Below are 22,807 nucleotides of genomic sequence, written 5' to 3'. Positions count from 1 at the left end.
CCAACGGATTAGGATCTCAGCAACAATCGATCAACCCAGAATCCCTAGGCGTCCCAACGACCTCGGTCCACCAGTCAGCGACACCTCCTCTCTTCCCTCCTCCTCCTCCCCCTCCTCCCCAAAACGCCGAGGCTTCCTCTTCAAGAGTCAAGACCGAGGATATCAATACCATCCCCTCCTCCTTCGAAACCATCTCCCAGAGACCCATATCGCCACCACCTCTCCTCCCCTCGAACAACCAAGCTCATTTCCCTCCTCCCTCTCTCCACATCTCGGCCTTACCCAACCTCCCCATTCACCTCCGACGACTACCCTCTTCCTCCTCTCTCTCACGACTACCGACGAACATGAGCTCCTCCTCCTCAGCAGCAGCATCGAAAATCACATTTCCAATCCCTCCAGGATCGGTTCGTTCGCTCCTCCCTCTTTCGAATGCGTCTCTCTCTCTCTAAAACTAACCTCCTCTCCTTCCTTTATCTTCGTTCGTCGCAGTCCTCCCCCCAAATCCAAACCCACCCTTTCGCTCTCTCGCTCCACTCCCTTCCAGACCCAACGACGCCCTCCCTCCTCTCCGCGTCCGGAGGGTTCACGCCTGGAGGATCTCGCTACTCGTTCCATCCTAGCTCGCCGTTCGCCATGGGGCTCGCGGTGAGCGACGTGAGGAGTACGCCGTCGCCTGGAGGGGAGAGAGGGTTCGGGTGGGGGATAGGAGGTGGAGGAGGAGCGGGAGGCAGAGGTTGAGGTTGAGGTTGAGACGAGGACCGATGGACGATTGTTTGTATCGCTTAAAACTAGATTGATAGTTTTTTTTTTTTTTTTTGACGAGGGTAGGGAGTTCTTTGAGCCACCCTTAGTACTGCTGCTCTGGACACTGTTCCGTTTGCTTTCTTCTTCTTTTGTATCGATTTGAGGGTGTTCTGCTTCGAAAGAGGGAGGGAGGGCAAAGAGGAGAGACGCGTCGACGGATCTCAAAACGCGGTTCAGTAAGGCTTTCTCCGGAAAGGAGCGAGACCGAAGGCCAACATGTAAGCAGGGGAAGACCAGGGAGTGTTAAAATAAGAGCATCACTTTTCTTATGCCAGGCGAGAGCTCGAAAGTCTCGGCGCGTCGCCTTTCCGCTCGACAGCTCGTTTTTTTGAAACGTCCTGAGGCATCTGAGCTGCCGAACTCATCGGCTTCCGAGCTCGTGTACGGTCTAGCTCAGGTTTTGAACTCTCAAGTAGCGAGAGTCGTCGATTTGAGGGCACTGGAAGGGTCTACAGCTTCATCGCTTGCTCGACAGCGATCCTCTAGCGCTCGTTCGGGCAGTGGAAGAGATCCTAGACCATACTTCGATTCACCAGTCGAGACATTTTAGTCGTAGCTAACCAGACGGATTATCGCCCCAAGAGAGTTCTTCGAAGAGGGGCAGGAGCGTTGAGCGTTTGAAGTTTCACCGCTTGGCTCCCAGCGAGAATCGAGAGCCCTCGTTATTATGGAAGCAGAGCCTATAGCTCCCGGCTGCCGGAAGGAATCGATTCCAAACTCATCCAGCTAACCAGAAGCGTTATCAGCTCAGGAGAGTCCCAAGATCGCGTGAGCTGCAACGACTCAAAAGTTCAGGTCGCGTCGGCCTGCGTTAAAAACTTGAAGTCCGTTCTGCTGGCGACCGCACGAGTCTCAGCTGCCCGAAAGTTATCCCATCGACATATCCTATGAAGATCGCACGTCCCGGGTGATTGTTCCAGAGACACAGAGCTGGAGATGCTGCAGCAGCCGGAACTTTCAGGTGCGTCGTCTACCTGCGAAGCAACTTTACGTTGCATTGGAGAGAGTCTGTCCATGAGGCTAGATGACTAGGAGAAGAAGGAAAATCTGGGGGCGAGGTCGAGGCGAAAGGAGAGCAGTGGGTTAGAGAGCGGAATGTAAGCAGAAGAGAACGAAACGAGGAGAGAAATAGAGTCGAGCTGACCTTGGTTTCCTCCCTTTCGCAGAACGAGGCCTTCAGCTGATCCGTTGAACCAGTGAGACTCTTCTTTCTGGATGGGGATTCGAGAGGATGACATCCCTGACCTTCATGATCTTGAAAAAGATGTCTTTTCGATCGGTGGAGGCGAAGCAGATGAGGTGAAGGAGGTGAGGAGGAAAGGAGGAGAACTGGAGGCGAGCCGAACGCGACCATGTGTACGAGCGAAGCATTTTTGCTGGCTAAAAAGCGGCTTATAGCGTGGAAAGGCCGTTATAGTAGACGCTGGAACGAAGCTTTGTGTTTTTTTGCTGATGGACGGTTGAGGAGAGTTGGTCCCCGACAAAGACCGAGCTTTCTCACGAAACCTCCTCCTCCTTTCCTCCCTCTCCCTCTCCTCCTTCCCCTCAACCCCCATCTTTCTCCTTCTTCTCTTTCTCGTTTCTCTTCCCCATCCTCTCACCATGATCTCTCTTATGCGCTCCCCAGTGGTGAGTACATCTTTTCTTGCTCCTGGCCTCCCCTGGCTTGAAGCTGACGGTTCCATCGCTCTCTGCTCCTCCAGGCCTCGAGCTTTACTCGATCTGCTCTCTCCAACCCCCTCGCCTCCCACAACGTCAAGGCTGGATCCATACGGATCATCGGAAGGCGATCCCTCGCTACTGCTGCTGCCAAGAAGGAGTACGACTTGGTCGTCATTGGAGGAGGTGAGTGAAGGAAACAGAAACCATCGGGAAGGGAGGAGGGCGAGAGGAGAGGTTTGGAGGAGCGATGGCTTCACCATGGAACAGAGCTCTCTTCAGATACAGACAGCTGCGGGAGGACTGTTATAGAGCTCTCCCGTCTACGCTCGAATGAAATCCTGCTCAGTTTGAGCGGAAGTTGACCTTCGAGCACCACCTTCGTCCTCGGTCCCTCCTCCTTGGATCCACCACCACGTCCTCCTTCCTTTCGCTGACTCGTCCTTCTTCTTCCTCTTTGCTCTTCCTAGGACCCGGAGGATACGTCGCTGCTGTCAAGGCTTCCCAGCTTGGTCTCAAGGTCAGTGCACCCCTTTATCTTTAGAGATCGTCAAAACCCGAGCTGACCTCTCTCCTCCCTTCCGTTCCGTCCGATTCCCAGACTCTCTGTATCGACAAGCGAGGACCTCCTGGAGGAACCTGCCTTAACGTCGGATGCATTCCCTCGAAAGCTCTGTACGTTCCTTCTCTCCTCGGAAGTTGTTGGCAAAGCAAGGGAGGCGAAATCGAAGCTGACCGTCCGCTCTTCCTTCCTCCGCGCCCTCCTCTCCTCTCCTCCCCATCGCTTTTCATCTACCTCAGCCTCGACTCGTCGCTCAAGTACCACGAGGTCAAGCACGACCTGAAGAAGAAGGGAATCGATGGTTCGTTACTCTTCTTCCATCCTCCAGCTTCTCTCTGAGAGCTGAAGCTCAATCGCTGACCTCAGACCCCTCCCTTCCTTCCCCAACCGACGTCCTCCCTTTCTCCCTACCTCTACCAACCGTTACCTTCGTACGCACACAGGAGGAGATCTCATCACCCTCAACCTTCCCCAGATGCTCAAGAACAAGGACCTCGCCGTCTCCTCCTTGACCGGTGGTGTCGAGAAGTACCTCTTTGGAAAGTACAAGGTCGACTACCTCAAGGGAAACGGATCGTTCGTCTCTGCTTCCGAGATCAAGGTCGAGCTTAACGATGGAGGAGAGGAGACCGTCTCGGCCAAGAACGTCATCATCGCTACTGGATCTGAGGTCACTCCCTTCCCTGGAATCGAGATCGACGAGAAGGTCATTGTCAGCTCGACGGGAGCTTTGGATCTCCAGGAGGTGCCCAAGAAGGTGAGTTTTGGCTTCGGAAACGAGGTGGAGGGTGCCTATGTGGTGGCTAGGGTCCTTGAGATGGAGTGGGAGGATGCGAAGGGAGCTGTTGAACGTCGGAAGTCGTCGAAGGGAAGAGAAGGAGAGAGGAGGGAGGGACGAATTGAAGCTAACGACCTTTCCATCTTTCGCTTCTTCCACTCGTTCTAGATGATTGTCATCGGAGGAGGAGTTATCGGACTCGAGTTGGGATCCGTCTGGTCGCGTCTCGGAGCTGAGGTTACCGTCGTTGAGTTCGCTCCCGCCGTCGGAGCTGGTATGGATGGAGAGGTCGCGTGAGTTTGAACTTTCCTTCCTTCCTTCCATCTCCTCGTCGACTTTCGACTGTCGCCTACCTCTCAGCCCTTGCTTTCCAAGCTGCAACGGTCGTTTTTCTGGTCAAATACTTGCTGACCTTTCTCTTTCTCCTTTCGTCCTCGATCTCGTCTTCCACGCTTCACAGCAAGAACTTCCAGAAGATCCTCACCAAGCAGGGATTCAAGTTCAAGCTCAACACCAAGGTTATGGGTGCCACTCGAGAGGGAAACGTTGTCACTATGGAGGTTGAGGGTGTCAAGGACGGAAAGAAGGATACTGTGAGTGTTTCTTTCGATCGACTCGCCTTGTCGCGTCTTTCTGCTCTCTTTTTCTCCCTCCTGCCACTTCTTCGCCCTTCATTCGATTCCTCTTCTGACCATTGTCATTTCTCAACGACCTTTCTATGCTCAGCTTACCGCCGACGTCGTTCTCGTCGCTATCGGTCGACGACCCGTCACCAACGGACTCAACCTCGAGGCCATCGGTGTCGAGCTCGACGGAAAGGGACGAATCGTTATCGACGACCAGTACAACACCTCCGTCAAGGGAGTCAAGTGTATCGGAGATGTTACCTTCGGACCTATGTTGGCCCACAAGGCTGAGGAGGAGGGTGAGCCTCGATCTTTTCTCCTTTCGCTTCCTCTTCTCCCATGCTGACTCGTCCTCTCCTTCTTCGAACTCTCCTCAGGGATTGCCGCCGTCGAGATCATCAAGCACGGACACGGACACGTCAACTACGACGCCATCCCTTCCGTCGTCTACACTCACCCTGAGGTCGCTTGGGTCGGAAAGAACGAGCAGGAGCTCAAGGCCGCTGGCGTCGCCTACAAGATTGGAAAGTTCCCCTTCGCCGCCAACTCGAGGGCTAAGACTGTTGGAGACACTGAGGGTTTCGTCAAGTTCTTGGTTGAGAAGGATACCGATCAGTGAGCTCCTCGTCCCTTTCTCCTTCGTTTTCGACTACTCGTTCGCTCGATCGTCTCCCTTCCTCTCTCCCTTCTTCCTGGAAACTGACTCGGCATCCTTCCTCTTTCCTGTGCTTCAGAATCCTCGGTGTTCACATCATTGGTTCGTCCTTCATCCTCCTCTTCCCTCGACCAAGCGCCTTCTCTCGTTCGACCCGTCGCTGACCCTCTCTTCCTCCGTCCCTCTCTTTTCCCTCTAAACAGGAGCCAACGCTGGAGAGATGATTTCCGAGGCCGTCCTCGCCATCGAGTACAAGGCTTCCGCTGAGGACATCGCCCGTACATCGCACGCTCACCCTACACTCTCCGAGGGTTCGTTTCTTTCGTCTCTCCCTTTCCTCTCTTCGCCTCTTCCTCCTTTACTCACCTCTTCCCCTTTGCTTCGTTTGTTGGTTCGCTCAGCTTTCAAGGAGGCTGCTATGGACGCTTACGACCAGCGTGAGTCTTCTTCTCTCTCCCTTCTTTCCGAACGACGAAACACAAAGTCGAAACTGACGTCGCCTTTTCTTCGTTCTCGGTTCTGCAGCGGTCAACTTCTAGAGAGAGAAGAGGGCGTTTGGTTAGGGGATTTTTTTTCACTTGTTGGCAGGCATATCGTTTTCATTTTCTTCATCTTTCTCTTTCATGCTTTCTGTATCACGCGAATCGAATTGGACGACGTCGAGGAGAGGATTAGAGGAGAGGAGGGAGAGGCGGGATCGACGAAACGAGGAGGTAAGTGTAGAAGTGTGAGCGTGGAAAGTGTGAGGGAGGGTACTAGGGGAGAGGCAAAGGGGAGGAGGCTGAACAAAGGAAAGGGAATGGATGGCATCGGCCAAGGAGACGAGAGAAAGAGAGGGGCGGGAGGAGGGAGACGGAGCGGGCTCGAAGCAGCACCAAAAAAAGGTTCGCTCTTTTTGTCGTAATTTTCCTAAATCCATACCGACATCTCACTCGTTCTGTTATAGAACTGCTTGAGTATCGATAAATTCCTGAACCTTGTTGGACGCAGCGCTGCGACCGTCGTCGCGAAGGGGGAATGAGTTTCAAACAAGCTCCCGTCCCTTCCTCCTCCTCCCTCCCTCCCTCTCCCCCAACCACGACCCCGCCATAAACGACCTCCAGGGAATATACTCGTTCTCGCACCCCATAGGACCCTCTAGGAAGGACTCTCCACCTTCTTCTCTTTCGAACCTGTTGAAAAGGAAAACCCTTCCTTTCTTCTCTCCCTCCCTTCCCGTCATCAAGCTCGCACCCGCCCCTCTGGCCTCTCCTCTCCTCCCTTCCTCTCTCTCCCCTGCGACCCTCCTCTTCCTCTCTCCTTCTCTATTCTCCTCAACCATGTCCAAAGCAGCAGATGCATCTTACGCTGCCAGTACAGGATGGAAGAGGGTAAGTTTTTTTCTTTCCTTCTTTCTCTGTCTCTCTTCCCGCCTTCCTTCAAAGCGACTCCTCCCGCCCGGCCTGACCTCCTCCCTTCCTCCCCTCTCCATATTCCCTCCCTTCGTCTCTTTCCTGTCTCTCCCCCTCCCCTTCCATATTCCCTTCCTTCCTTTCCTTTCAGGTCGGAATGTCTTGCGCCTTCTGCAGGACTCGTAAAATTCGCTGCGACGGAGCGAAACGCTGTTTTCACTGCGTTCGAACGAACCGAGAGTGCCTCTACGCTCCCGTTTCCGACGCTGCTGTCGTTCCTCCTCGCGTCCCAGTCCCAAAGATCAAACCGAAACCCAAGTCGAAATCCAAAGCGCTCCCTTCGCCTCCAGCCTCAACCTCGACAGCAGCTTCAACCTCTCGAAACCCACCTCCTCGACCTCCCTCCCCTCCTCCTCCAGCGAGCTCGTCCTCCTCCCTCAAACTCATCAACGTTCCCTCCCTCCTCCCTACTCTACGACCTCCTTCCCCATCCCTCTCGGCCGCTTCTTCCTCCTCGTTGAGCCGTGCCTCTTCGACTCAAGAGGAGGAGAGCGAGGACGACGACGAGGACGAGGACGAGGGACAAGACTTCGAGAGCGAGGACGGGATGATGCCGATCGATCAGGTCGCTCGAGATGCAGTCTTTCGATCCCCTTCAACTCAAACCACAGCTTCAGCTCGAACGGCTCGAGCGAATTCATCGGAATCGGACAAGGTTGGAGAGCAGGAGAGGAAAGGGAAAGGGAAACGGGTCGGCGAGGGAGCGACGGGATCGGCGGAGGGGAAGAAGAGGGACGGAGTCGATCCGAATGGGAATAGGACGGTTGCTGGGAGTGGTGGCGGTGCTGCTGGGAAGAAGAGATCTCGGAGCGAGACTACGGAGGAAGATGAGGAGAAGGGAGAAGGGAGCGGGAAGAAGAAGATGAAGAAGTCGGTAAGTTCCTTTCGATCTCATTCTCCCTTCCTCACCTCTCTTGTTCATCCCTCGTCCTCTTTCTCTACTTGTTCTCGTCTCATCGCTGACTCGACTTTCCCCTGCCTCATCTTCTTCCCTTCTTGCTGTCCCTACAGCGAGCCTCTCTCCCTTCCTCCCTCCTCTCCTCCCGCCTCCCCATCGCTTCCCACTACCTCACCAAATCCCAACCTCCTCAATCCAAATCCAACTCCAAATCCAAACCCTCAACCTCTCAACCGCAACCTTCCCGCCTCTACACTCCCTCCGAAGACGCCGCTCTCATCTTCTCGATCATCGCCTCGTTCGACGCGCCCATCTCTTGGAACTACGTGGAGAAGAAGATGGCAGAGATGGGCCACGACGGGAGGACGAAGAACGCGTTGAAGAAGAGGTGGGGGAAGAGTTTGAAGAGGCTTTATGAGAAGGAGGGGAGGAAGGGAAGGGAGGAGGTGGTCGGTGGGGAGGGAGACGAGGGAGACGAGGTTGGTGAGGAGGAGGAGGAGGAGGAGGAGGAGGAGCAGGAGGGAGGGAAGATGGTCGAGGAAGGAGAGACGGGAGAGGAGGAAAAGGCGGTGGTTCCTGCTGAGGAGACATCGGGAGAGAGAGTGGGAGACGGGCCGTGGGGATGGAGTACGGTTGAACGTCGGGTTTGAGTTTGAGGAACGTGTTTCGTGTGTGCAGTCCATGTTCTCGTTTTACTTACCATTTGTTTCGGCCCTCGAGTTATGCTTATGATTTTGACGATGCTTTTGCTTTGCGAACGAGAGCGAGAGACGGGAGGGAGAAATGGGCAAGCAGGGCCGTTCGTCAAGATCGTAGAGAGTGTAGAGTAGAAAAGAGAAGCAGAGGAGAGAGTGAGGGAGATGTAGATCAACGTATTCGTGGGACCGAAAAAGAAGGACGAGAGAGAAGAAGAGACAAGCAAGAGAGAGGAGGGAAGGGACGCGACGGGAGGGAAAACGAATCCTTTAGATGAGAGCCATCTCCTTGATCGATTGTCGGACCATGAGATCGGTGACGGCTAGCATCACTACCTGCATGTTATCTGTGAATCCAAGGAAGGGAAACAGAGAGAACGCGTCAGTGAACCGATCGAAAACGAGCACGACGCGTCGACGACCAAACCTCAACGAGACTCACTCTTCTCCACAGCCGTCGTAAAATGAACATAGACTCCCGCCTCAGCCTTCAACGGATCCATCTTTCTCGAAGGCGTAGGACTCCCACTCTTCTCGCTCAGCCTGGGAGTCCCAGGAGGACTCGTCACTCCTCCGCTTCCCTTTCCCACTCCCTCCCCCCTCCTCCGAGCCAACCTCAAAAACTTCTTCCTGAAGAACTCTCTCCCTTTGACCTGATCCCCTTCGTCCTCCTTGGGGTAGTCGGAGAAGAACGGGTGGATGGGCGAGGTGGGGAGTTTGAGGTTGAAGAGGTCGAGTTTGTTGAGGAAGAGGAGGAACGAGGTTTGGAGGAAGAGAGGGTTGGAGAGGATGGATTGGAAGAGAAGGAGGGCCTCTCGGGTTTGGTTCTGGTTGAAGAAAGGTGGGGAGGGGAGGGAGAGAGAGAGCTAGGTCGGCGAGGGAAGACGACGGGAGAGACGGAGGGACGAACGGCATCACGATCTTCGACGAGACATTCGTCGTAGCCTGCTAGGTTGACGACGAAGAGGATGGCGTCTACGTCTTGAAAGCAGTGGAGCCATTTCCGACCTGTTTGACGACGAGAAGGCGAGGAAAAGAGAAGTCAGACGCGTCGAGCGGGGAAAAGGAAGAGGTGACGAGAACGAACGTTCAGATCGTTGACCTCCTACGTCGACTAGATTGTATTTCTGATGAAGCGGAGAAGACGAGCAGCGTTAGCTCATATAATCGAGAAACGACGAGGGAAGGACGCGACTGACATGATCTCGAACCTGAAAGAACGTCTCGCTGATCCCTGTTGTTTTGGCTCTGGTGTGAAGGATGTCCTGTCGGGAAAGCAAAGGTTTCAGCTTCGAGATTCAAAAGGAGAAGATCTAAACACACTCACACACTCGTTCGGAACGTATCCAGGTTCGAAGAACCTCTCGATATTCGCCATGAGATACGGTAGACTTAAACAGTTGAGACGCGTCGTTTTCGTCCAAGTCAGCTTCGTTTTCACGAGTCTCAACGTCCACTCATGGTCGATGAAGTTGAACGCACTTTTCAGGCACAGCAGCTTCTCGAGCCCTCGTCCAACCAACTTGAAGTCCAGGGTCCGACCAGATCGCTGTCGCCGCGTCTTTGACGGTCGGAGCGAACAGGGAGGAGTAGTTTCCGTTCTCGTCTGGTTGATGAGATATTTCCGATAGGGAGGCGACCGAGGGCTGCCATCCGAGGAGAGAACGACGTCAGAGAAGAGTTGAGACGACGAGGAACGACGAAGGGACGAACCAGTGTCGCAGAATCCAGCGGTATGCCTAGCTCTTCGCAGAGGTCTAGCAGTAGATGGAGCCCCTCAATCAGGTTCCGATACACCAGAGCTCGATGGTCTGTGGAGACAGGAAACAGAAGAGGGAGAGAGATCAGCTCGAAGCACCGACGAACGGGAGGAAGAAGAAGAGCCGCGATTCTGCAGACGGGTGAGAACAGAGGGAACGTTGGGGACGATCCCAAAGAAGAAGCAGAACGTCAATAAACGTACCTGCGAGCTCAAGTTCACTGAAAGGAACCGAATGGAGCAGACGCATAACCTGCAAGAGACGGGAGGAAGAAAGGAAGAGAAGGCGCGTCGTGATCAGAGTTCATTTGAACGTTTAAACGAAGAAGAGTGAACGCGTATTTGAAGACGGCTGTGCATACTTTGAGTACCTGGGGACGAACAGAACAAGGAAGGAAGGAAGAGAAGGAAGGGAGGGAGGGAAGCAGGAGGTGAGCTTCGCCTCGGCCTTCAACAAGCTGAAACGAAACAGAGCAGCGACTTACCGTGGACTTCCCAGACCCTCCAGCACCTAGCATGAGTATCTTGATCTCCTTGTGACGTCTCTTCTCATCCTACGAACACAGAAAAGACTCAAAGTCAGCTCGAAAGAGGACGAAAAGTCGGAGAAAAGAAACCAAAGCTCACCGCTCGGATTCCCTTCTCGATGGATCGGTTCCTCTCCCTGGACACCTTGTCGTCCCTAGCTTGTAAAGCAGTCTCGTCCAGACTCGAAGGCGAAGAGCCGCAGATACCCATGATGGGAGAATGAAGTGAAGAGGGCGGAGTGGTGGTGGTTGATTGAGGAGAACAGACAAACGGGTTGATCTTCTCCTCCCTCCCGACAAGAGAGAGCGAGCAGAACAGGAGAGGCTGGAAGCACAGGCAGGTCGGGCTTTCGGAAGTCTGTATACAGAAAGCGTATGTGTCTCAGACGGAATACAGTTTGGAGGAGAGAGGGGATGTGAGGCGAGGCGAACGTGGGAATCGAAGCGACAACAGGAAGAGGAGAGGAGGGGAGAAGGCAGAGCAGGAGGCAGTTGCTGGAGCGATGAAAAGAAGGCGCGGAGTGTGTCGATCTCTTCCTGTTCCAAGAAAAGATCGTCTCGCAGGAGATACATAAGGCTGGGAAAGGGAGAAGAGGGCCGAAGGGGAAGGGAGGAAGGGAGGGAGGGAGGAAGGAGAGGTGAGCTTGATGAAACGTCCTTCGAGTTTGGCTTCCTGCCTCGGCATCCTGAAGGAAGATTTCACTCGGAGATGATCAGGGTTGGTAAGCTGGACGCAAATAAATCCTAGGTGCACGAGATCGATGGAGATGCTGAAGCCTGAGATGTGAGAGGAGATGGAGGTGGAGAGAAGGGAGGAAGGTTGAGCTCGAGCTTCAACGCTTCGTTTGAAGTTCACTTTCCTCTGCTTCCAAGCAACGACGGTGAAGATTTTTGGCGTTTTTGTAAACACTAATCGACCCGTAAGAGTGTCGAGGCTCCTTTTGGAGACTTTTATCTTGCCCTCGGATTTCTTCGGAGGCAAAAATGCGGTCCTTAGCGAGGATCAAGCTCAACTTCGAAAGCTCCTCCCAAACCCTCACTTCCTCCTTCCTTTCCTCCTTCCTCCACTCTCGCCCTCTCGCCTCCTGCTCTCAAGGATGGACACATCGCAAGTCGAAGAGTTCAGAAAAGTCTTAGGGCTTCTGCCTGGCATAGACGCTCCCGCGTCGAAGGTGCCACTGTCGGTGAGGGTGATGATGAAGGTCGAGCAGATCGTCGTTCGTCCCTTTCGCCCCTCTTTCTCTTCCCCTACCTCTCAGGGAAGCTAACTCTCTTCTTCGTCTCCTGCTCATTCTCATAGATCCGTCCAAGGACCGATCAGACAACCTTCTGGGTCAGGCTCGAGTTCAGGAGCAAAAGGAGGGACGACCGAGCTGATCCCTTTCCCTCCCTTCTCTTCTCAGACTCAGGTCGCGGCTCAATACCTTCCTTGCATGATTCGAACAATCTCGGAAGCGAAAATTGACTTTCGAACTCTCTCCGATGTGGATCGATTCTCCCAAGCTGTCAACATGCTTCCCTACAACTTCGCTTCTGGAGATCGTTTCGTTCGAGAGCATCCCTCCGAGGCGGTTGCCTATCATCTTCATCTTCTCGCAGCAATAGCCAACATCCCCGAGCATGTTTTTGAGGTGATTTTTTTGAGCTTAAGGCTACCTCGTTGCACAGTACTGACATTGATCGTCTGCTTTGGTCTTGTTCTCGTTTGCAGAGCAGTTCCGTCGTCGCCCATAACTCGTTCTATCGTATCTTGACCGGTGTTGGTCTCAGTCACGATTCTCTTCTTTTAGGATATCCAGATCCTGTCATCCCAGTACCCAGGCCCTCCGTTCTCGAACAAACTGCCCTTCACCGACTTGAGCGCCTCGCTCCTCTCTCCCCTCAGAATGCGATTGACCCGGTGCCCACTAAAACTGTCGCCGATGTTTTCACTTTGGGAGATATGAACGTAGGTATGGGATCTAGATATAGGGCTCCTGATATAGGGAAGAGGTGGTGGACGTGCGATCTGAAGAGAGAGAACAAGTCGGTATCTTGCGTCGATGCGGAGGAGATGATGGCTTGCGGTCGCGTGAGTACACTCTCCTCGCATCCTAACGTAGTCTTCAACACACACGCTCATTCTAGACTCTTCTTTATTCGCTCTCTAGTGCTTCAACGTCCGCTACTGCTCCGGAAGTGAGTCGCGTCGAGCTCGAGTTTCTTTCTCAGCTCGTCGTTCGTCCCTCTCGGGGCTCACGTTCGCTTTCTTCCTCGATTTTCAGAGCATCAGAAACTCCATTGGAAACAGCACAAGAAACTGTGCTTCAAATCGAGCTGGTGAGATGCGATCGTTGCTTTGAAGGGAGGAGACGCGTCGGAGTCGTGGTGAGCTTCTCTTCTTCTCCTTCTCTCTCTCCCTCTCTCTTCCCCGAGCTCATCTGACGTCTATACTCTTTCTTCATCCTCAGACATTTCCCATCACTCGAACTACGGGTCCGTTCCCTGCCCTCCTTTCCTTTCCAACAACTCTTCTTCTCACTGACTCGGTTGTCCCCTTTTCGTCTTTCTCGTCTCTCAGATCTACGCTCGCTGGTCGGACAGCCTTCTGTAGTTGATGATGATGAATCCTTGAACGTGTGTCTTCTTCTTCGCTTCCTACCGGTCTTCCCTCGAGCTCGGGCGCCTGCTTTCGACGCGTCGAGCTTCAGCCCTTCGTTTCGTCTCCTTTCGGACCTCAGCTCGTGAGATACGGAGAGCGCAAGCGAGAGATACCGAGGAAAGGCTCTTCCCACACGAGACGCGAGCCGTCTGCCACCTCGCTCTTCTTCATCTCTGACGAGAGCAAAGTTGTTCGTCGCGACGCGGGTCGAGTCGAGTCTCTACAAAAGAAAACGACAATCTAGGAGGCTCGGGTAAAAAAGCATCTTCTCCTCTAGGGCCTCTTTCGACAACCGCCAGATTGCCCCAATTCAAAATTTGACTCGATTCCTTCAGGGAATCCGTCGCCTAGCAACGAAACTACTCATCGCTCGGAAGCTCACCCGCTCCCTCTCCTTCCCTCCAACACCAATCCTCCTCCCTTCCTTCACCCCTTCCATGCTCCTCAACCCCCTCCTTTCCCTCTCCCGCTCCCCATCCGTCCTCCAACGTCCTTCCTCTCTCCTGCGCCCTCTCTCGTCCAGTAATCTGCCTCCGATCCAAGGCGGTTCCTCCTCCCCCTCCCTCTACTGCCGTTCGCTCGTTCAGAGACTCGACCACGATGCGTTCTTGACGAGTTATTTCTGGCCGGCGGGAAGGAAGAAGGATGCTTTCTTTGCGCTGAGGGCGTTTAATGTGAGTTGGAGGGAACAAGAGGGAGGGAGGAGATGGGAAGGAGGTCAGTGTGGGGAAGGAGGGAGGAGGAAGAGACGCTGATGGTTCGTTCAAACGTTCTTTTCGGGATTGTACACGTGTACAGATCGAGCTCGCGAGTATACAGGAAACGGTTTCGAATCCTGCGATAGGGAGGATGAGGCTTCAGTTCTGGAGGGATGCCGTGAGGGACCTTTCGAACGTGAGCTCTCTCCTACGCTCTTCTCCTTTTCCTCTCTCTGCTCGTCGATCTTTCGATATCTATAGACTTTAAAACCAACGCTGATAACAACCTCATTCGATCGATTCTCATTCCGTATAGGGCCTCCCGCCACCCCTTCACCCGATCCCCCTCCTCCTCTCCCAAACGACCACTCCGTCCACTAGAGACCTGACCGCCTACTACCTCAACCAGATCATAGATGCTCGAGTTCGTCCTCTCCACAATTCCTTATCTCCTCTTCTTCTCCCATTAACCACCCTCGTTTTCGTTCCAAAGGAAGCCAACCTCCTCGACCCCCCTCCCCCGACGCTCACCTCCCTCCTCACGACCCTCTCCACGACCTCCACGCCTTTGCACCTCCTCTCCCTCTCCTTGCTAACTCCTACTCCTCCAGCATACATCACCTCTTCGGTTCAACACTTGTCCTTATCGATCGGGCTAACGAATCTGCTCAGAGCGTTACCGTTCCATCTGAGCAGGAGACGAGCGGTAGGACTCCCGTTGGATCTGTGTGCGAAAGAAAGGGTGGTGATGGAGAAGGTTTTCAGGATCGCAAGTGGGAAAGAAGGTGGAGAAGGTGGGTTGAGTCAAGTGAAGGGTCTGAGGGAGGTCGTTTGGGAGGTGGCCGTCAGAGCGAACGATGAGTTGATGACGGCTAGGAGGGAGTTGGAACTGGAGGGCGGGACCGGGTTCCCAGTGGGCAAGGAGTTCATGCCGGTGTTTCTTTCAGCGGTGAGTAGGTTTTTCCTTCGAACGATTACGGAAAGGAGGAGACGAGGAGAAGAAGAGCCGCTGACCTTCGACGCGTCCGTTCGCTCACCTTTCCCCGTGTTTAGATCCCAGCTCGGTCGTACCTGCAGAGGCTGGAGCAGTTGGACGGGGATGCGTTTGATCCGAGCCTGCAGAGACGGCATTGGAGGGTTCCGTTGGATGTTTGGTTGGCGTGGAGGAGGGGACGGTTTTGAGGAAGATGAGACGCGTTGATTTTTTTTCCCGGGCATTGGCAGTGAAGAGAGCAAGAGGGAAGGGAGGGAAAGTCGGGAGTGTTTTTTTTTGTGAGAGAGGATGGGAGGAGCTGGAGAGAGGTTGGGCCTTGGGAGTTGGAAGGAGAAGAGAGGGGGAGGAGAGGACGGCGCCGACGAAACGAAACGAAACAAAATCTCGACGCGTCCATTTTCTCCCCCGTCCTACTTCGTTTTCTCGTCATCTCGGAAAGCTTGACCGACGACCAGCTTGTATAGTCTCCATACCTATCAGCTTGACCTCTGCTCTGTCCTTCAAGCTGCAACGCTCCCTCCTGCGTCTCCTTCCCGCTCTGTCCCTCTCCCTCGTCCGTCCCCTCTCTTCTCTTCTCTCTCTCTCTCTCTCTCTGATCGTTTCGCACGAGCATCGACGGACGCACAAGTTTTCTCTTTTTTCTCTTTCTCTCCCTCTCAGTCTCTCCTCTCTCTTTTCGAAACCAAAGAAAGCCATCATCAATCCCAACCCATCCATCTTCCCGTCCCTCTCCCTCCTTCACCCTCCTCCCTCCCATCTTCCCTCTCTCGCTCCCGCTCTCACGTTCGCTCCGCTCCCGCTCTACATGCCCCGACTCAACAAAAACTCGATAATCTCCCTCTTCCAGATCCCTTTGATCTCAATCACCCCGCTCGCCGCAACGACCCGACCGACGGTTCGTTTCTCATCGGGTCGGAGGGTGATCAGGTAGCGGAGGAGGTTGTCGAGGAGGAGCTGGGGGGTGCGTGGAAAGGAGTGGGAGGGAGGAAGGAGGGGAGGGACGGAGGGGAGGAGAAGGGAGAGAAGAGGAGAATTAGTAAGAGTGAGGAGAGTGAGGAGATAAAAGCAGAAGATAAGATAGGTAGGGACTTACGTGAGGATCACCCTGTTTGACGCAACGCGAACGAACGAACGGACGAGAGAAGGGAGGGAAGGAGGGAAGAGAGAGAGGCAGACGACGTGAGTCAGTTTCGATCGAGCGATCAAAAACGAAAGACGGCGAGCTGGTGGTCAAGGGAGAAAGAAGAAAAAAGACGAACCTCGATGTGTCGGATGATGGTTTGCTTGTTGGTTTTCGTGGAGTTCTTGTACTGAGAGGTTGGAAAAGGAGGGAAGGGCAAGAAGGGTCAGCTTGGGTTTCGAGGAGGATGGAGGAGGCTGGGCTGATTTGGGCAGAGGAGCGATGGGATATATAGATAGGGATGTAGCTGAGAGATCTGGCGATGGTATGTAGGGGTATGGGCGAGGCGGAATCGCAGAGACGGACGAGATCGAAAGGAAAGAAGAAGGGAAGGAAGGAAGGAAGGAGAAAAGAAAGCGAGCTCGACGTCGACTCTTCCTTCCCTTCCTCCCCTCGTTCGACCTCATTTTCGACCGTTCCTTCGATCTAGGAGAGTATAGAAGCAGCCCAGACTCTTCCAGTGTCCCTATGCTGTCCTCTCTGCCATCTTCCCGTCCTTCAAGGCTCCCAACCCGAACTTGAACGTCGGCCTTCCTCTGCTCCTCGCTCGTCCGACTCACCTCAGTATAAACCGGCAAGTAATCCCCTGCTTGCGTCCTGGTTACGAACCACCTACTCGGCTTCGCGTCCGGCTCGGTCAGATACATTGGATGTTCCGGGTTCACAAACATGGTCTTGTCCTCGAACGTCTTTGGCGCACCGATGTCAAACTCGGATTCTGGACCGTGCCAGGCTGCTCGCTGCTCCTTCTTGTACAGTTTCGGCTGGGAGTTGAGTCTAGAAGGGTAGGTAGGGATCTTGCGAGGACGGTAAGGCTCGTCCGGGTGAGGTCGATCGAACGGAGGGTACATTTCAGGGCGGGGAGAGCAGAGGAGGGGGGTCGAGGAGAAGGAACGAGGAAGGGAGGAGGAGGTGCTGGCGAGGGAGGAGCATCGGGAGCGCGAGTGCGACGCGAGGGAGCGGAGGGTGGTGCTGGGGAGGAGAAGGGAGACCATCCTGGCCGAGGTGACAGAGAAGAGCGAAGGAGGAGAGGAAGGGAAGGAGGTGAGGTGATGGGTTGAGGTCAACTTCCTTCCGAGCTTTGAAAAGTCAAGTCAAGGAGCTCTCCCTTCCTTTTTCCTTCCTGACGCCATTGACGCTCTTTTTCTCTACTTTTTCTGACTCCTAGACCTTCCTGCGATGGAACCCTCTTCCTCAACTTCCCTCCCAGTCCCCGTGGAAATCCTCTACCGTCCGTACACGAACGAGGACGACGACCTCCCTCACATCCAGCGTCTCGTCGAATCCGAGCTGTCCGAGCCTTATACAGTCAGTTCAGCTGCTCCTACGAACTTCAGAACCTTCAAAAGCTCATTTATATCTTCTTCGCATCCAGATCTATACCTACAGGTGACTTGCGAGCCCGGGGACATCTCTAAACGAGCGTGAACGAGCTGACCCCCTCGCCCTTCCCCTCCTCCTTTCCTTCCCTCCCTCCCTCCCTCTCGCAACAGATACTTCCTCCATCAATGGTTCGCCCGTCCTCTTTCCTTGTCCCTCCACTCTCTCTGACTCCCTTCTCTGTTTTCTTCATCCTCTCAGGCCGCATCTAGCCTTCCTCGTTCGTCCCCTCCTCGTCCTCTCAGCCCGCCGAATCGAAGCTCACCATCTCCTCCCTCTCCTTCTTGCTCCCTTCGATTTAGGCCTACCCCTCCAACGGATCCCCCAACGAACCCATAGCTCTCATCGTATGCAAGCAGGATCTGCATCGGTACAAGACCAATCGAGGGTATATCGCCATGTTGAGTGTTTCGAGGGAGTGGCGGAAGAGGAGGATTGGTGAGTGAGCGAGCTCACGACGTGAATGAGAGAGCCGAGAGCTGACTTCGTTGTTTTGCCCTCTTTTGAAGCGAGTAAATTGGTAGATCTAGCGTTGGAGGCTATGAAGAACGATGGGGCGGAACAGGTACGTCCCTCTGCTTTCGCTGGTCGTTCGAACGAGCGAGCGAACGAGCACGTTCTGACCGCTGTTTTGGTTTTGCTTTGACGTGCGAGCAGATCGTCCTGGAAACGGAATCGGACAACGACGCTGCGTTGGCGCTGTACGAGAGTCTAGGGTTCATAAGAGAGAAGAGACTGTACAGGTTTTATTTGAACGTGAGTCGGGCGTCTTTCGTGCTTCTTTCGGTTCGACGCGTCGAGCTGTCTCTTCTCTCTTTCTCTTCCTCGCCCTCGAGAGACTCGCTCTCTCTCACCCTTGCTCAACATCTCACTGACCTGTCGCCCTTCCTTTCCCTCTCCCTTGCTCTGAATCTGAACCTGAACCTTCACCAAAAATAGGGCAAAGACGCGTTCGTCCATCTCTCCCTCTCCTCCTTGCCTCCCTCCTCCTCCTCCTTCCTAACCCCCTCCCCGACTCTCCGTCTCCTTTCCTCTCACACAGATATCGCCTCCTCCTCCCTCTTCCCCCTCTCTCAACTAACCGCTCCCTTCCACCCGCTCCCGCTCCCGCTCAACCATCAACTCCCCTCCTCGTCAACAACCCAAACCAAACGGAATCGAATCAAGACGCAGTGGAAGCACCTAAATTGCCACCTAGAGTGCCGCCGAGACCTGATGCGGAAGAGGTGAGAGGAGAGGAAGGGGTGGATGGAGTGGAAGAGGAGGTGCGGGAGAGGTTGAGGTTGTGAGCTTGCGGGAGAGGGGAGGAATAGGATTTGATGTGCGTTTGAGGTTGATTAGGCGAGGTTCAGCTTGGAAAGAGAAAATCGAGAGAGAGAGAGAGGCTGCGGAAGATAGCGGATACGAGGGGGAGGCGAAAGAGCCGGCTCGAAACGAGCGAGATGCGACGCGCTCGAGTCTGAGAATCGAGAGGACGAAACGGATAGAAGCAAGATACATAGATATCCAGGTCAATCTTACTACCGAACCACTCTTCAGTAGATCTACGAAAGAGGAAAGACAGACGGTCAGAACGAGCGCACCAGCAGCGTGGAGAGGAGGAGCAGCTCGCAACTCACAAAAGTCAACCTCTAGTACGAAACGACGACCCAACCCTTCTCCCCCTTAGGTGTGTTCAGCACTTCGCAGTCCTCTTCCACGTCACCAGCGGTTGAAATCTGAGTTTCGACGCACGAGAAGTCGGTTGGGACCTGGAGAACACAGGAAGAGAACGACGCGTCGAGGTCAGGTTGACATTCCGAGGGACGAAGAGGAGACGAGACAAATAGGAACGAACGAGGGTGAGAACGGAGTGGTCTGAAGAGAGGGAAGAGGTTCGAAGGTCAGCTTCGTCGAATCGAGAAGGAGAGGGGAAGGCGAAGAGACTAACGCCAGACGCCTATGTTGTATGTGAGGCCTTGGGACGGGGACGCGAGGAAAGCCTTGATCGTCGAAGGATCGGGCTTGTCGTCTATGGAGGAAGAGAGAAAGGTGCGTAAGTGGTCGAGGCGAAGGAAGATCGAGCCAGAGCAGGATTCCGACTCACCAGCTCCGTTCAACGCGACGATAACGAGCATTCCCTCTCCTCCCTTTGGCAGGTCGCCATCGGTCTTGCCCATAGGGATGAATGACTGCAGCAATTCAATGTAGTGTCAGTTTTGGTCTCGCTTTCGGCCCACTGGAAGGATAAACCAAAATCGAACTCACCTGAGTCGTAAAGCAATGCCTCTCGAACATCCTCACCTCCCACTCTCGCTCTCCTCCCTTCACCTCCTTCCCGAATCCCTCAGGTGGAGTAGCTCGGAAACAACTGATCGCAGTCACTTCGCCACTTCCCTTCGGGTAGCTGCTCTCTGGAAGCGAGAGTCGATGGAACTTGAACGCTGAGCCTGCGTTGGCGGTCGTAACTGCGACGGAGGGAGGAGCGTCGGAGGGAGAAGGGTAGGCTTGGATGACTGTTCCGTAGGGAGCGAAGGAAGCTGCTGTGAAGGGCTCCGTGGCGATGGTGGCGGGTTTGGGGGAGGGGGTGGTGGTTTCCGAGGAGGTGGATTTGGAGAGGAGGGAGGAGATGGAGGTTGGGAGGACGGCGGAGAGACCGGGAGCGGATTTCGACGAAGAAGAGGAAGAGGACTCGGCTCCCACTCGGTTCCCGAAGACTCGAAGACGCTTGACACCTCCGTCAGGGTAGATTGTCATTCGCACGTGAGTGAAGACGCGTTCCTTCCCAGCCTCGATCTTGAAGAAGTGTTCGGCGTGAGGGCCGACCTTCGACCTGTCGAGAAGTTTAGTCCATCCCTCGAGAGTAAGAGGAGGGAGATCCTGAATGTGCGAGAAGAGAGCCGAAAGTCAGGAGTCGGGTCGAAGTTCAGCGAACGAGGGAAGAGAAAGAAAGAAGACGAACCTCCTCGCTGTTGATCGCGTGGATCTCAACCCCCGAGGGGAAGTTTCCCTTGAAGTGGAGGGTGTCGATGTTGACCTCGTTGATGGTTCCAGGAGAGCCACTGGAAAAGCAAGACAGTCAGTTTGAACCCTTCCCGGCCGAGGAGGCGACGCGTCGGAAACTCACAGCTTGATGACCACGAAATCGAGATGGTTTGGAGTCCTGCTCCTCTTGGTCTCCCATCCATCTCCCATATCCTTCCCTCGTCCAGGAAGCAACAAGTTGGCTCCAGTTCCGTAGTGCTTGTCGCTCTCAAACACCAGTCGACCTCCGTTGAAAGCGTGAGCGAGGTCGACTTCTCCCATGTCGGTTCGATCCCACGCTTGAGCTGAGGCCCAGGTAGGAGCGACGATTCCGTAGGCTCGGAAACGAGCTAGGAATATAGAGAAAGATTAGCTTCGCGTTCCTTCGATTCAGACAGAAAGGAGGGAAGCCTCCTCACCAATTCCTCCATCGGGGTACATGTTGAGTCGGAGATGGGTGAAGGAGGAGGTCGTGGTAGGGATGGTGAAGAGGTGACGGGAGGAGGGACCGAGAGGGACTTGAGGGAGCAGAGAGGTCCACTATCCAAAGTACGAAAAGAGAGAAAACGGCAAAGTCAGGCCGAGAATCAAGATCAAAGGAGCTCGCAAGGGAGGGGAGGAGGACGAACGGCAGAGTCCTTGGTTGGGATCGCATCAGGCGAGTAGATTCCATCGACCGAGGCAGCAGGAGCTTCGTTTCCACTGAACCAGGCTGTATCGATGTCGAATCCTTTGAGCAGAGCGGCAGGAGGACCGAGCTTGATGATGGTCCTGTAGAGGAGAGGGAAAGAAGAGGGAGGGAGGTGGTGTGAGCTCCTGAGGTTCGGCGCTTCTTGCTTTTCGACAGCAACTGCTCCCATTCTGGTAGGATGTCCTCCTGAATGATCTGACCCATCGAGCTACTCTCCTAGGCATCCCTCAACCTCGTTTCCTACGAAATCAAGCTCATTCTTCAAGCACGCAAGTCGAAATCTCGTCCTCGGCTCAGTCCGAGAAGAGCTCAACCGCTGTTGGATCAAGAGCTCATCCGAAGGAGCAAAAGGAGCTTCGCAGGCTTACCAGTCATGGTCAGGGTTGTGCCTCCTAGATTCCCATCCCGAGAAGAGGGAACCGTTGGGTCCGAATTGACCTTTGAGCGAGGGAGCGGGCTGAAAGAAAGAGGAGAAGGAGGAGAGAGCGCGGACGAGTCAGAATCGAAGGAGATCCAAACGTCGACGATAACGAGCTTGAAAGAGGAGATGAACCAACGGGGACTTCGAGAAGATCGGAAGCACTTTATGAAAGAATGAGAACAAGATCAGTATGGTGAGTTCTCAAGTGGAGGCAAAGGAAGGAGAGAGAGAGGCGAACGAACGGAGCGAAGAAGTCGTCCGAGCAGTCGAGGACCTTGCCTCCTAGAGCGACGCTGGAGACTTCGGTGGAAGTGTTTCCGAGAACAGAGTCGAAGTCGGCGAGAGGGAGGATCTTGTACGACATGCTGGTGGTGCTGTTGTGAGGGTGAAGCGGAAGAAGGAGGGACGGGCGAGATGGTGATGGTTTGGTTCGAAAAGAGGAGAGAAGTCCAATCGAACGGGTTAGGAGCCGATAAGGGCTAGTAATCTGAGGGAAGGATGGGAAGTAGAGTTTTTTTTCCTTCTCGTATTTGGAGGAAGATGCGGTAACAATCTTGGGAGGTGTTCTCTCTTTTACGGAAGAAAAAGCCGGTCGAGGAAGGCGAAGGAGTGACGAGCTAGACGCGTTCGACGCGCCCGATGTCGCTGCAAACCCCATTCGATATATTTCCAGAAGTCAGCGAAGAAACTCCAAAAGTATATATCGCGGGTTCTCACTGCAATTCGAGTTGGCTTCTTTGCAGCAGTGCCGGAAGCAGAAGGAGTGAAGTCGAGCGAGGCAGCCGCAACTCTTCCTTTTCTTGAAGTCAGAAAATCGTGGCCCTTTTTGAGTCTACAGTCTCTTTTCTATCACAACTGCATTCTCAACAGTCTCTCGAGAAAAAAAAATAAGGGAAAAGAGGAGGTTTCTGCGTCACCGAGAGGACATGGAGGAAGAAGGGAGCGCTCTTCTCTCTCTCAACTCCACCCTTCCTTCCACTCGAGTCCTCTTGCTTTCTCGCTTTCTCGCTTTCTTCGCTCTCTGGGCGTCTACATATACCTCTGAAGGATGAGTCTTCACTCGACACGCTCCAATCGGACAGGACGAACGACGGCAAACAGATCGGTCTCTGATGCGACCGTCTACCAGTGAGTCCTGCCCTTTCCTCGCCCAGTCCTCACCTCCCGGTGCCCTTTGAAGTTGCTAACATATTCTTCTCACGATCTCTTTCCCAGATATGCACTTCGGACAGCGTGAGTTGCTCACCTCTGTCTCGTAGGAGAGCTTCATCGTCCCTTCTCGCACAGCTAGCTCACCTCCTCCTCCTCCTCCTTCCCTTCTTCTCCCTCTCTCTCGCCCGTCCTGCCCTCTCTCACTGCTCCTCTCGACTGAACCGCCAACC

At 54.2% G+C, this 22,807-nt stretch overlaps 9 protein-coding genes across 9 annotated transcripts; 6 read left to right on the top strand and 3 right to left on the bottom strand.

Annotated features, from left to right (window-relative positions):
* Positions 1-377: 377 nt before the first annotated feature.
* Positions 378-827, top strand: BDY24DRAFT_393817 (uncharacterized protein). Its single transcript, XM_076641101.1, has one exon. It carries the CDS (start codon positions 433-435, stop codon positions 739-741), a length of 309 nt encoding a protein of 102 aa, XP_076495432.1. The 5' UTR covers positions 378-432; the 3' UTR covers positions 742-827.
* A 1,501-nt stretch (positions 828-2,328) lies between these two features.
* Positions 2,329-5,644, top strand: LPD1 (dihydrolipoyl dehydrogenase). The gene is made up of 14 exons (XM_076635878.1): positions 2,329-2,436; positions 2,511-2,652; positions 2,937-2,986; positions 3,068-3,141; positions 3,268-3,329; positions 3,472-3,785; positions 3,975-4,099; positions 4,267-4,399; positions 4,533-4,731; positions 4,810-5,047; positions 5,167-5,189; positions 5,291-5,398; positions 5,489-5,524; positions 5,613-5,644. Exons 1-14 carry the CDS (start codon positions 2,410-2,412, stop codon positions 5,624-5,626), a joined length of 1,545 nt encoding a protein of 514 aa, XP_076495431.1. The 5' UTR covers positions 2,329-2,409; the 3' UTR covers positions 5,627-5,644.
* Positions 5,645-6,131: 487 nt separating this feature from the next.
* Positions 6,132-7,961, top strand: BDY24DRAFT_393812 (Zn(II)2Cys6 transcription factor domain-containing protein). The gene is made up of 2 exons (XM_076641100.1): positions 6,132-6,457; positions 6,630-7,961. The coding sequence occupies exons 1-2, from the start codon at positions 6,407-6,409 to the stop codon at positions 7,815-7,817; spliced, it is 1,239 nt and encodes a 412-aa protein (XP_076495430.1). The 5' UTR covers positions 6,132-6,406; the 3' UTR covers positions 7,818-7,961.
* A 300-nt stretch (positions 7,962-8,261) lies between these two features.
* On the bottom strand, positions 8,262-10,628 carry BDY24DRAFT_442577 (guanine nucleotide-binding protein subunit alpha; the record flags this gene model as incomplete). Its single annotated transcript, XM_076644694.1, has 12 exons — positions 8,262-8,478; positions 8,574-8,958; positions 9,042-9,139; positions 9,219-9,258; positions 9,331-9,396; positions 9,459-9,522; positions 9,614-9,777; positions 9,845-9,942; positions 10,095-10,143; positions 10,253-10,261; positions 10,376-10,444; positions 10,518-10,628. The coding sequence occupies 12 exons, from the start codon at positions 10,626-10,628 to the stop codon at positions 8,402-8,404; spliced, it is 1,230 nt and encodes a 409-aa protein (XP_076495429.1). The 3' UTR covers positions 8,262-8,401.
* An 827-nt stretch (positions 10,629-11,455) lies between these two features.
* BDY24DRAFT_393807 (uncharacterized protein) lies at positions 11,456-12,889 on the top strand. Its single transcript, XM_076641099.1, has 5 exons — positions 11,456-11,634; positions 11,718-12,048; positions 12,129-12,488; positions 12,568-12,784; positions 12,868-12,889. The coding sequence occupies exons 2-4, from the start codon at positions 11,851-11,853 to the stop codon at positions 12,757-12,759; spliced, it is 750 nt and encodes a 249-aa protein (XP_076495428.1). The 5' UTR covers positions 11,456-11,634; positions 11,718-11,850; the 3' UTR covers positions 12,760-12,784; positions 12,868-12,889.
* A 576-nt stretch (positions 12,890-13,465) lies between these two features.
* Positions 13,466-15,367, top strand: BDY24DRAFT_393804 (isoprenoid synthase domain-containing protein). Its single transcript, XM_076641098.1, has 5 exons — positions 13,466-13,732; positions 13,857-13,952; positions 14,073-14,180; positions 14,250-14,705; positions 14,810-15,367. The coding sequence occupies exons 1-5, from the start codon at positions 13,496-13,498 to the stop codon at positions 14,936-14,938; spliced, it is 1,026 nt and encodes a 341-aa protein (XP_076495427.1). The 5' UTR covers positions 13,466-13,495; the 3' UTR covers positions 14,939-15,367.
* BDY24DRAFT_393800 (uncharacterized protein) lies at positions 15,270-16,988 on the bottom strand. The gene is made up of 4 exons (XM_076641097.1): positions 16,491-16,988; positions 16,010-16,060; positions 15,844-15,855; positions 15,270-15,704 (listed from the first exon to the last, which is right to left on the bottom strand). The coding sequence occupies exons 1-4, from the start codon at positions 16,923-16,925 to the stop codon at positions 15,552-15,554; spliced, it is 651 nt and encodes a 216-aa protein (XP_076495426.1). The 5' UTR covers positions 16,926-16,988; the 3' UTR covers positions 15,270-15,551.
* A 30-nt stretch (positions 16,989-17,018) lies between these two features.
* Positions 17,019-18,647, top strand: MAK3 (peptide alpha-N-acetyltransferase MAK3). Its single transcript, XM_076641096.1, has 9 exons — positions 17,019-17,238; positions 17,306-17,319; positions 17,424-17,441; positions 17,512-17,530; positions 17,613-17,748; positions 17,820-17,875; positions 17,968-18,066; positions 18,250-18,260; positions 18,353-18,647. The coding sequence occupies exons 1-9, from the start codon at positions 17,110-17,112 to the stop codon at positions 18,597-18,599; spliced, it is 729 nt and encodes a 242-aa protein (XP_076495425.1). The 5' UTR covers positions 17,019-17,109; the 3' UTR covers positions 18,600-18,647.
* Positions 18,648-18,794: 147 nt separating this feature from the next.
* BDY24DRAFT_393794 (galactose-binding domain-like protein) lies at positions 18,795-21,847 on the bottom strand. The gene is made up of 11 exons (XM_076641095.1): positions 21,668-21,847; positions 21,562-21,586; positions 21,373-21,461; positions 20,943-21,084; positions 20,733-20,853; positions 20,417-20,663; positions 20,252-20,351; positions 19,558-20,169; positions 19,397-19,481; positions 18,930-19,321; positions 18,795-18,854 (listed from the first exon to the last, which is right to left on the bottom strand). The coding sequence occupies exons 1-10, from the start codon at positions 21,787-21,789 to the stop codon at positions 19,236-19,238; spliced, it is 1,629 nt and encodes a 542-aa protein (XP_076495424.1). The 5' UTR covers positions 21,790-21,847; the 3' UTR covers positions 18,795-18,854; positions 18,930-19,235.
* Between the last annotated feature and the right edge of the window lie 960 nt (positions 21,848-22,807).

Source organism: Mrakia frigida (genome assembly GCF_051309035.1).
Source record: "Mrakia frigida strain ATCC 22029 unplaced genomic scaffold BDY24scaffold_21, whole genome shotgun sequence".
NCBI classification, from domain to species: Eukaryota; Fungi; Basidiomycota; class Tremellomycetes; order Cystofilobasidiales; family Mrakiaceae; genus Mrakia; species Mrakia frigida.
This window is presented reverse-complemented; position numbering and strand designations above follow the sequence as displayed.

What these genes read in the sequence shown, in the direction of transcription:
- BDY24DRAFT_393794 (XM_076641095.1), bottom strand. Translation starts at nt 21,789, where the DNA reads ATGTCGTACAAGATCCTCCCTCTCGCCGACTTCGACTCTGTTCTCGGA. An exon ending in TCGGACGACTTCTTCGCTCC is followed by an intron (nt 21,587 to 21,667) that starts GTTCGTTCGCCT and finishes TCTTTCATAAAG; the next exon opens with TGCTTCCGATCTTCTCGAAG. An exon ending in CCGATCTTCTCGAAGTCCCC is followed by an intron (nt 21,462 to 21,561) that starts GTTGGTTCATCT and finishes TCTTTCTTTCAG; the next exon opens with CCCGCTCCCTCGCTCAAAGG.
- LPD1 (XM_076635878.1), top strand. Translation starts at nt 2,410, where the DNA reads ATGATCTCTCTTATGCGCTCCCCAGTG. An exon ending in CTTGGTCGTCATTGGAGGAG is followed by an intron (nt 2,653 to 2,936) that starts GTGAGTGAAGGA and finishes TGCTCTTCCTAG; the next exon opens with GACCCGGAGGATACGTCGCT. An exon ending in CTTCCCAGCTTGGTCTCAAG is followed by an intron (nt 2,987 to 3,067) that starts GTCAGTGCACCC and finishes TCCGATTCCCAG; the next exon opens with ACTCTCTGTATCGACAAGCG.
- BDY24DRAFT_393812 (XM_076641100.1), top strand. Translation starts at nt 6,407, where the DNA reads ATGTCCAAAGCAGCAGATGCATCTTACGCTGCCAGTACAGGATGGAAG. An exon ending in CCAGTACAGGATGGAAGAGG is followed by an intron (nt 6,458 to 6,629) that starts GTAAGTTTTTTT and finishes CTTTCCTTTCAG; the next exon opens with GTCGGAATGTCTTGCGCCTT.
- BDY24DRAFT_393800 (XM_076641097.1), bottom strand. Translation starts at nt 16,925, where the DNA reads ATGGTCTCCCTTCTCCTCCCCAGCACCACCCTCCGCTCCCTCGCGTCG. An exon ending in ACTTGCCGGTTTATACTGAG is followed by an intron (nt 16,061 to 16,490) that starts GTGAGTCGGACG and finishes CCAACCTCTCAG; the next exon opens with TACAAGAACTCCACGAAAAC.
- BDY24DRAFT_393807 (XM_076641099.1), top strand. Translation starts at nt 11,851, where the DNA reads ATGATTCGAACAATCTCGGAAGCGAAAATTGACTTTCGAACTCTCTCC. An exon ending in TCCCCGAGCATGTTTTTGAG is followed by an intron (nt 12,049 to 12,128) that starts GTGATTTTTTTG and finishes TCTCGTTTGCAG; the next exon opens with AGCAGTTCCGTCGTCGCCCA. An exon ending in AGATGATGGCTTGCGGTCGC is followed by an intron (nt 12,489 to 12,567) that starts GTGAGTACACTC and finishes TTCGCTCTCTAG; the next exon opens with TGCTTCAACGTCCGCTACTG.
- MAK3 (XM_076641096.1), top strand. Translation starts at nt 17,110, where the DNA reads ATGGAACCCTCTTCCTCAACTTCCCTCCCAGTCCCCGTGGAAATCCTC. An exon ending in GTGGCGGAAGAGGAGGATTG is followed by an intron (nt 17,749 to 17,819) that starts GTGAGTGAGCGA and finishes CCTCTTTTGAAG; the next exon opens with CGAGTAAATTGGTAGATCTA. An exon ending in AGAACGATGGGGCGGAACAG is followed by an intron (nt 17,876 to 17,967) that starts GTACGTCCCTCT and finishes ACGTGCGAGCAG; the next exon opens with ATCGTCCTGGAAACGGAATC.
- BDY24DRAFT_393817 (XM_076641101.1), top strand. Translation starts at nt 433, where the DNA reads ATGCGTCTCTCTCTCTCTAAAACTAACCTCCTCTCCTTCCTTTATCTT.
- BDY24DRAFT_393804 (XM_076641098.1), top strand. Translation starts at nt 13,496, where the DNA reads ATGCTCCTCAACCCCCTCCTTTCCCTCTCCCGCTCCCCATCCGTCCTC. An exon ending in CCGTGAGGGACCTTTCGAAC is followed by an intron (nt 13,953 to 14,072) that starts GTGAGCTCTCTC and finishes CATTCCGTATAG; the next exon opens with GGCCTCCCGCCACCCCTTCA. An exon ending in TGCCGGTGTTTCTTTCAGCG is followed by an intron (nt 14,706 to 14,809) that starts GTGAGTAGGTTT and finishes CCCCGTGTTTAG; the next exon opens with ATCCCAGCTCGGTCGTACCT.